Raw genomic sequence first — 10,722 nt, forward strand, 5'->3', positions numbered from 1 at the left:
TCTCTGGTTTATGCGGCCCTTTCTGTCTCTTGGGCTAATATTTTCCTTGTGTCTTTGGTGTTCTTTGCTCTCCTTTGCTCTAAGTGGGTTGGGACCAATTGATGCATCTTAGATGGCCACTTACTAGCTTTTCAGACCCCAGACGCCAGTCACCAAAGTCAACATCTACTTCTTGTCATCACACTTGTATGCCATGTGCTCAGTATATTCTCCTTCCAATAACAGCAGTTACAGTGGATTATTATATAATAAAATAAATATGAATAGAGACACAGTATGTGTTGTTCAAGTCTAAATTACTACTTGTTGACTCCTGAAGTGCTTATTTTTCTAATGAGTTAACTATGGTTATCAACACTTATGGGGGAAAAAAAAACTTATGTAAAGAGTACAAAGTGAATCAACAATGGCTAAATGAATCAAAATCATTATGTTTTATTTCGTATTTGATAACTTTTCATGTCATATTGTGTAAAATTCCATGAGAAACAGCCTCAGCCAACCATAAATCAGTAGGAGCAGGGGTACATTTTACCATTATTTTATTAAAGCTGGAAAGAATACATGATAAAAGCAGAACTAAATACAGGACCCCTGTTGGTGCAGTGGTTAAGCGTTTAGCTGCTAACTGACAGGTCAGCGGTTTGAACCCACCAGCCACTCCAAGGTAGGAAGATGTGGCAGTCTGCTTCTATAAAGAGTATAGCCTTGGAAACCCTATGGGGCAGTTTTACTCTGTCCTATAGGGTCACTATGAGTTGGAATTGACTTGACAGCAATGGACTTTTTTATACTAATATAATACACATAATGAACACCACACCCGTATCTTGAATTTCCATGAGCAGGAGATGGGTTTTACACCATGTTTTTATTTTAGAACTCTGCTTCTTTGCAGGGAAACCACTAAGACTCTGTAGGGAGGTAAATTCAAGCATGCAGTTTCTACAGATAGCCTGGGGCCTCACTCACAGGAAACTGGGAAGGTTCTATGCAACTTGGTGATAAAATTGAGATGGCTGAGGCCTGCCAAGTTAGCCATCTGTAAAAACCACAGACACTCCACTTCTCAACAATTTCAGGAACTGTACAAACACTGGTGACAAGGGAAGGAGAAGAAAACTGGACTATGCAAACAGGAACATTTCAAAATATTTCAAATCTGAATTTCTTCTATGTTTGTACAGTTGGGAATTTTTCATGCCTCATCTAATTGCATTGCTATCCATTTCCTGGACAGTGTGCCATAAGTCAAATACTTCAAGTGTTTCAACACCTTGTCTTTTTATAGGTTTACAGTGCTAACAAAAACTGCCATGTAAAGATACAATCTTCATCTTGCTATGCATCAAAAAAAAAAAGAGAATAAGGACGATTTGCTCATAAATACATCACCCCTTTATTGTAATAAAAGTCAAGCTGAGGCTCCCGCAGAACCAAAAAAGTGTCCAGTGTAATTGGATCACATGAGTGCAGGAGAGAATGGTTACATGATGAAGTTGGACAAGTAGGGACTTGATTAAGTGGGCCTTACAGGCATTAGTAGAGAGTCTGGGTTTCATTTTCAATGCTACAAAAAATTATTGCAGAGATTTAAACAGGAAATGGCATAATACAACATATATTTTTAAAAGATTACTTTATCTAAAATCACATTGATTAAGGGTAAAGTTGCATAGCTGATTATTTTAACTGCTGTAAGTTGTACACCTATTAAAAAGTTGAACTGGCAAAAGCTATGTGATATATACATGTACAACACACACACACACACACACACACACACACACACACAGAGCAGCTGCTGAGGCTGCTCATGTACAACCAAACACCTCATGGGATTTGATTCCTTGGTTTGGAGGTTAAGGGTCATGGTTCCATGGGACATCTCAGTTACTTGGCCAAATAATGTGTTTAGTGCTTCTGTTCTACCTCCTAGTTTGTTGCACAGTGCCTGGGGTCTCAAAAGCTTGCAAGCGAGAGAAGAAAACAAAACAAAGAAACCAAAAAAAACCCCAAAACAAAAGCTTGCAAATGGCCATTCAAGGCACAACAACTGGTCTCTATCCACCTGGAGCAATAGAGGAAGGAGAGTCGGGAATAGGAGGAAGAAATGGATGTGTGACTAACCTCCTCTATGAACAACTGCCTCCTCTGCCATGAGACCAGAAGAAATGGATGGTGCCCAGTTACCATCACTGAACATATTGATCAAAGATTCGATAAAAGAATCCTGACCAAATGGGAGAAATGCTGAACATAATTTCAAATTCTCATGGAATCCAGACTTTCTAGAGTCATGGAGGCTGGGTGAACCCCGAACCTACTACCCTGAGATAATCTTTAAACCTTAAACCAAAACTAGCCCCCGAACTGTTCTTAAAACCAAACAACAGTTTAGCTTAACTAGTAAAGAATGTCTGCCTTGATCACTGTGCTCTTTTAAGATCTAGCTATATGAGATCAAACTGACAACAGCAACTTGAAAGATTAGATAGGAAACTTAGGGGTAGTGAGTTTATGTTAATAGGGGCGGAACAACTCACTGTGAAAAGAGGGTGTGAATGATTGCACAACTTGAAGAATGTAATCAATGTCATGAATTTTACATGTAGAAAATGTTAAATTGGTGTATGTTTTGTTGAGTATATTTTCAACAACAACAAAAATTATTTTAAAAAAAGATTACTTTATCCCCTGGGTACAGAATGTGGAGGGAGGAGCAAGAATGGCAATAAGGAGATAATCAGGAGGTTAATGAAGAAGTCCAGGTAAGGGAGGATAATGATTGGACTAGTATGGTATCCATGAACACCAAGACCTGGACATATGTGAGATGTTTTTGTTGTTGTTGTTGTTGTTAGGTGCCATTGAGTTGGTTTCATTTCATTTTTGACTATTTCCAATTTTCCTAGATTCACACTTCATACATTTCACATTCCGATTATTAATGCATGTTTGCAGCTGTTTCTTCTCATTTTGAGTTGTGCCACATCAGCAGATGAAGGCCCCAAAAGCTTGACTCCATCCATGTCATTAAGGTAGACTCTACTTTGAGGAGGCAGCTCTTGCCCAGTCATCTTTTGAGTGCCTTCCAACCTGAGGGACTCATCTCCTGGCACTATATCAGACAATGTTCTGCTGCTAATCACAAGGTTTTCACTGGCTAATTCTTTTCAGAAGTAGACTGCCACGTCCTTCTTCCTAGCTGTCTTAGTCTGCAAGTTCAGCTGAAATCTGTCTGCCATGGGTGACTCTACTGGGATTTGAATACTGGTGGCACAGCTTCCAGTATCACAACAACACGCAAGGCCCCACAGAATGACAAAATGGGAGGCTCATGGGGGAGATACATTTTACTGTCTACAAAATTACGGAAAATAACAGTATTTATCTCATTATATTGTTATGAAGAATAAATGACTCATTATTAAGTGCTGAATAAATGTTAGCTCTTATTACCATCATTATTGGGCTTTCCAGAGCAGGATCAGAGAAAATTGTTTTAACATCAATGAAAAATCCTAAATATTAAAAACATCTTATGGAAGCATATGGGGTTCTTCTGGTAATGGAAATGAGTTAGAAAAGTAGTAGAACTGAGAACTATTACAGGAATCTGATATAAAAACAAGGTGCGATACTAGAGAGGTACAGGAGTGAATGGAAGTTAGGAGTGGGAAAACAAAAGGCCTTCAAATGATATAGACAAGTTAGAAGAGCTTGCAACGTAGGGGAGCCTTTGCCACAAGGCAAAAATAATGTACCAGAAAGCAAAGCCTAGAAGACACTTTTTAATACTATGGAAAATTTTAATTAAGTAGATTAAATATACTGGTTTCAAGTTCTATCAGCTAGATGAAACTAACCTGTTAATACGTATCAGTCATATACACTTGTGCTCTGATGTTTACCCCATCACAATAAACTAGACAATAAACCTTTGGGCTCATTTCTTCAACAGTCACCCATAGACCTCAAAGAAGTTGATAATTTCCCCCAATACTTTCATCACTGCTGAACAACACCTGTGATATCTCCTCTACCGGAAAAACAGTCTCCCTCCATCTAGCTAATACCAACTAAACCTTTAAAAAAAAAAAAAGCCACCACAAGTGTCACTTCCTTAATGAGAAGTCTTAATGCCCAGGGCTAGACTTGGTGCCTCTCCTTTGCACTCCCATAACAATACTTCTATCATAATATTTAATCATTGATTTGTATACCTGCTCTATGGATTATAAACTCCCTGACTGAAGAGACAATAGCTACTTTGACTTCACATCACCAATGCCTAACACAAACCCTGGCATATATTTATTAAACCACGAAGAAAACCTACTGGTGTTAGGTTAGGTAATACTTGATCGGGAAAAATTTTTGCTAAAGAACAATAGCAGGTTGTTGGTATATGTGAGAAAAGAACTCAGAAATGGAAAGGCTGGAATGGAAGGCTGACTTCTCTTGGTGGCAGAAATGTTCTCATCCCACCCTTCAAGGTGACCAAGGACCCACCAGCAAACCAAGCCTAGGCCATGGCTATGCTTCACACTTGGGAGCCAGCTATTAAAAAAACATTACTATTTACAGATACTTAGCTGTCTAAACCAGGATTTTCTCAACATTATGAAACCAAAACAAAATACAGAAATAAACTGGATACTGAGATTGCAACTGTCAGCAATAACTCCAAATTTTGAAATGCTATGTTCAATAAATGAGCCTCATGGTTCTCTTATATGGCTTATGTTTTATTTTAGCTTTAAAAATACATTTATAATGTTAAAATGACACTACTGCCTATTTTATATATTGGAGTTATGTATAAGTTTTAATTAAAAAAAAGAGTTATGCTGCTAAAACAGTTTGGAAATTCCCAGCGTAATAAAAGGAACTTTAGCTATAGAGTTGGACAGACATAGGCTTGAAATTTACTGCTATCACTTATTAGTTGTGGGTCTTTAGGCAAGTTACTTAACCTCTTTGAACCTCAGTTTCTCCTTCTGTCAAATGTGTAGTATTGGTAACTACATGGGCACATTACAGAGGGGTAAAATAAGATAATGTACTTAAAACACTTCGTATGATCCCTGGCACATGGTAAGCATCTAATAAGTTACCTATTTATCATCAGTAACATCTCTCATAATTTGCAATGATTAGTACATGGGGGACTAAAGAGAATGAGGAGGAACTAGGGGAGAATATCACAATTTCAAGCATGTACACATAGTTTGAAAAAGCAGCTTCAGTATTCTAAATTCTAGAAACTGTAACACCTATGAACTTAGTTCTCAAGATCTTAGTCTAAAGAAGTGGCAAGGCATATGAATCATATATACTATATATTAACTGGAAAGAGTAAGTCAGGGATATGAAAAAACAGAACTGAAAGATTTTGTGAGCATCATTACATCACCATCAAACCCATCATTAAACATGTCTAAGTAGGCATATAAGGAACCCTGGTGGTGCAGTGGTTAAAGCGCTCAGCTGCGAACTGAAAGGTTGAACCCACCAGCCACTCTGTGGGAGTTAGATACAGCAGGCTGCTACCATAAAGATTACAGCCTTAGAAACCCTATGGGGCAGTTCCACTCCGTCCTATAGGGTTGCTATGAATCGCAATTGACTCAACAGCAACGGGTTTGGTTTTGGAAACAACAGAATTAAAATTCTATTGTATTAATGTAGAAAACAGGAGGAATCTTGACTATTATTTTTCAGGTAGCGTTCAGTTAATGTTCTGCATATTTGTTGAAATTTCATTTCTTAACTTAAATTTTGATAAAAGTATGTATTAATCAGGTTCAGTTATTGAAACCATTAATAATGTGATTAAGTAGAAATTGTTAAATTGTTGTATGTTCTGCTGTGTGTATTCTCAACAAAAACAAAAATAAAATAAATTTAAAGAAATAATATGATGGGAGAAATAGCATTTGGTATAATTTACTGAACACCATGTACCTAATTGAACATGAGATTAAAACAAGCTGATACCTGCTTGGAAAGCACTTTCATGTGGCCTACACTTCCCCGACAGTATGCTTCAAGGATGACACCAAATTGTACCGAGACAGCAGGAATGTGTACTTCTGACCTGTAGTAAGTTAATAATATTAAAACAGTTTGTTTATCAAACACTTCAGATCACCAAATAAGAAAACTGACTTTATTCTACTATGAAATAAATATATGATGCCATACGTTTGTCATATATATGATGTGCATAATTATTAGCAAGATGGTTGATCTTCTAATTCTTTAAATCTAAAAATACTTAAGAGTTCAAAAAATTATGGAAGATTTTATAATTAGTTAAGTCTTTATTCCAAGAAGTCCAAAATTTTTATTTCTCACTTGATTCGCTTTTTGGAGAGTAAAGGTGATTTTACCAATCTAAAGACAATTAAATGCAGAGGTCTATGAATTTAACTGACATCACACAATTAACTAATGACTCAATTAGCATCCATCAGTTTTTTTTCTCACTTTAAGAATGGTATACACATTTGAAAAAGGAAGGACAATCTTATCTTGTTATTCCCTGAAGGGTTTACTAACAAGGAGACTAAACTTGAGAAAAGAACGCAAGTTAAAAATAAGAAAACCTCTATGAATAATAAGGGAATCAATATTCAGAAATAGAACTCCTAAAATTAACAACAGATACTTTAGAGCTTACCTTCGTTAAGAAGCTTAGCAAAAAGAAGAAAACAATTTTTTTGCCTGACAAGCATTAGTATCAATACTCTAAAAGATAGTTGAGAAAACAAAAATGTCTGAGTACAGAGCCAGAAATGGGTAAGGTATGATTTTCCTTGGAAACATAAGAACAGCTTAAGTCCTTTTTCCTGGTTTTACACCTACACAAATTTGGTGAAATAAGGTATATGCATATCTGAAAATGGCCTCCTTAATAAAGGAGCCGAAAATACAATTGCTGTCTTTACCCAATGTTGCTATCTTTACTCAACAGCAGCAATGATGATAACACTACCCATAATCTTTTGGAAGAAACAACTATGTCTACATGTAGTCCAAATATATTAAAGCAACATGCACACCTTACTGGAAAACAGCAATACACCCATTATTATTTTCAGTTCAAAGTCAAGCAGGCATGGAGGGGCACTTATCTGAATTACTTTGCCAAATCATGAAAATGCAGAGTTAGGTATCAAGAAATAGAAGGCACCAAAACAATGTAAATGTTAAAGAAGGTTCAAAGTCAACAAAAACAGCTGACTATCCTATTAAATATCCTATATTATGCTAATTCATATTTACTAAAGCACAGAGTAGGTTCAAATTGAAAAATAAAAGACTTACCTAAGATGCCAAAACAGAAACTGCCCTATCCTCCGATTAGCAAGTGCTCTTTCTAATAGGAATCGAGAGAGGGCACAATCAAGAAAAGGCTCATATTTTAACACTTGCACCAGCTGTAAAAGATATTGAGAGAGTTCTTCATCACTGAAAGAAATGAAAACAGAGTTAAGTCACTCACCAACCTGTGGCAGAAAAAGATCCCTTCCTAGTAAACTATCAAATACTAACTTACTGAAACACAATGGCTCTTCTGGGCTAGACTGTTACATGTTTACATTCACTGTACCAATGTTACCATACTACCACAACAAAAAATTGAAGACTTCAAATGGTGATTGGCACAAAGAGCAGATATGTGGTATATTTTTATTAAATAAATTAGGTTGATACAATTATTGTACATACTTATAATCAGTCCAGAGTTAGAAAAAATTAGGTACTCTAATACTGATTTCTCATAACACTGAAAAAGTTATGAAAGTTATGCAATCACTTTTTCAAAATAAAAACAGACAATATTGTACAGGCTGTCCCTGGGCTATGAACAAAAGCTGTTCCTAACTGCGTCTTTAAGTCGAATTTGTAGGTAAGTCAGAATAGGTGCATACAATTCCTATTTAGCCTTACGTTAGTGCAAGAGGAGCCCTGGTGGTGCAGTGGTTAAGAGCTCGGCCGCTAACCAAAATGTTGGCAGTTTGAATCCACCAGTTGCTCCTTGGAAACCCTATGGGGCAGTTCTACTCTGTCCTATAAATAGGGCTATTACGAGTCGGAATCGACTTGACGGCAACAGGTTTGGTGTTTTTTGTTGTTCTTGTTTGGTTTTAGGCTCAAAGACTTTTCAGCGATTTAAAAGCTGCAGGTACAGCAAGTGAAGGTGACTGTGATGAAGAATTTGTTGCCAGAAGGGGCGGGTTCAGTCATTTCAAAGTGAGAACACATTTACATAACATTAAAGGGCAAGTAGGAGTTGTCCATTAAGTCCCACATTTGTAACGCAGGGACTGCATGTAATTAACTGGGCTGAATTATTAAGATTAGAGTTTCTCTGTGTTGTGTTCATCTCCAAACCATCCACTTGTAAACACACTTCCATCAGAGGCAATGACAGAGAAGTGGTGAAAAGTAAGGGATTTGGTATTAGCAGACCTGTATATGAATCCCAAGTCCACCACTTCCTGACTATACAGTCTTGGACAACAAATGGTTAAGGAAGTAGTCTCAAGCAGATCTGGGACTGAAACCCAGGGCACTAGATACCACAAAACAAAAACGCGTAATCAGAAAATTTAACATAGGAAAAAATAATCAGAATTAGTTACATGGAACATGGGAGATCACAACAATCTCCTCACAGGGATCAACGTATTTTAAGAAAAGCACTTGGCTCTGCCCAAGGAGAGCCAGGTGGCTCCTCCCCTTAGGTCTCCAATGCAAACTCAGGGAGACTGAGGAGCAACTGGGAGCTTCATTTTTTAAAAACTATCTATATAATAATTTTAATTACTTTTATTGTAAAATCAATGCCCTTTATAAACACTATAAATAGTGTAAAAAAAAAAATCCCTCCTCTCTCTTCCCTCACCCTTCTAATTTCACACCCCAGGTATAATCACTGTTAAAGAGTTTGTGTGGTTCCTATTAGAATTCACACTATTTAAAACATACATAATATAAAAAGGAAGAAAAGGGGGTCATAGTGTCCACACTGTTCCAAAAACGTTTTTCAAATATCCACATAGTATATAAAGACCTACCTTCTGAGCCTCATTTTTGAGGCTAGAAAGAAAATGGATAAACCTGAAAATGTCCATTGCCTCATACTACCTCACCAATGTCATTTCTTCAATAAATCTCATAGATGGTCACACATGTACTGCCCAATGAGGATTTATACAAGCATGTTCACTATAGCATTGTTTATAATAAGAAAATTTGGAGAAAATTTAAATGTTCCTTGATAGGGGAATGGGACAAATATGATATATCCATATAATAAAATATTGCACAGGAATAAAAGGAATAAATTATATTGTAATGGGAGAGACTGACCTAAAAAATCTAATGCTTAATGAAAATAAGAAAGACATAAAAAACATATGGTAAACATTTGAGCAATTTTAAAATTGCCAGTGGTATTCTGTAACTATATTTTTATAGACATACATATATGCAGTAAAAGTTAAAAAAAAGGTGTAGAAGGATATACACAAAATGCATAACAATGGTTCCTATGGAAAAGGAGGAAAGTAATCAGGACTGGGTAAGCACACTAGGAAGATTTCAACTTTACCTGTAATGTTTTACTTATTTTACCTCAAAATAAGTTTAAAAACCATGGCAACATATTAATATTTCTTAATTCTGGGTGGTGTACAGATTGTGTGAGTGAAGAGTTAACATAATAGGCCTGAACTACTATCCTTTGGAAAGTCTGCTTATGAGGTTGGACTTTGGCTGATGTCTAGGAAGTTAGATTTTGGAAGGGTTTCCACAACCCTAACTGATTAAGAGTGACTCATTGCATCTAAACCGTTTGTGCAAACAACATGTTTTATGCTAAACACCCACTGTCCCTCTGGGAGTCTGAAATTTTGCCCCATGCTAGGCAGAGGATGCTTACGTGACTAAACCCCAATAAAAATCCTAGGCACTGAGTCTCTAATGAGTTTCTCTGGTAGACATTTCACAGGTGGTGTCACAACTTGTGTGAATTAAGCACGTTCAGTGAGACTCCACTGGGAATGGACCTTTAGAAGCTTGCACCTAGTTTCCTCTGGACTTCGCCCCATGCACCTTTTCCCTTTGCTGATTTTGCTCTGTATTCTTCTGCTGTAATAAATCATAGCTGTGAGTATAACTATATGTGGAGTCCTATGAGTTCTCCTAGTGAAGTATTGAGCCTCGGGGTAATCTTCAGAACCTCTTCACCTAAGTTTTTGTTTTTTTACAATACTCTGTATATTCTTTACTTTTTCCTTTCTTATGAGACTTTCAATGAGACATCCCACTTCCCACCTACTCCCAAGCTATTCCTTGCCCCAAAGAAAGCCACTTGCAGGAGATACCTCATCTGTCGCAGGCAACTCACAGCATATTCCCGCACGTACTGGTCTGGATAATTGAAATCCAGAAGCTCCAGGGCCTCCCGGGGGGGCAATTTAGGCCAGATCTGAAGAAGTGCCTGAAGCTGTTTGAAAATTGAAACTTGTTCAGATATACTTGAGGAGAAAAGTAATCTATTTTCTCTTGGCACAAAGGTGCACAGGGGCAGGTCAAAAGAAAGAACATACTTTCAATAATCCATTACTGTTGACACAGAATAATAAAGATTATCTTTGTTATTCAAAAATTCTATTGATAAGCAACTGATAAAAAGCTACTATT

The 10,722-nt window shown here is 36.9% G+C and overlaps 1 protein-coding gene across 4 annotated transcripts in view; it reads right to left on the reverse strand.

Annotated features, from left to right (window-relative positions):
- PIK3CB (phosphatidylinositol-4,5-bisphosphate 3-kinase catalytic subunit beta) overlaps positions 1–10,722 on the reverse strand; it is a 172,440-nt gene that overhangs the window by 40,044 nt on the left and 121,674 nt on the right. For all 4 annotated transcript variants that reach the window (XM_023736020.1, XM_023736019.1, XM_023736021.1 and 1 more), the window contains 3 exons: positions 10,404–10,525; positions 7,336–7,479; positions 6,004–6,103 (listed from right to left, as the gene is read on the reverse strand). In XM_023736020.1, the coding sequence (XP_023591788.1) occupies positions 6,004–6,103; positions 7,336–7,479; positions 10,404–10,525 (366 nt within the window). The remainder of the gene's footprint in view (positions 1–6,003; positions 6,104–7,335; positions 7,480–10,403; positions 10,526–10,722) is intronic.

This window comes from Trichechus manatus, unplaced genomic scaffold (genome assembly GCF_000243295.1).
Source record: "Trichechus manatus latirostris isolate Lorelei unplaced genomic scaffold, TriManLat1.0 scaffold00084, whole genome shotgun sequence".
In the NCBI taxonomy this organism is placed as follows: Eukaryota; Metazoa; Chordata; class Mammalia; order Sirenia; family Trichechidae; genus Trichechus; species Trichechus manatus.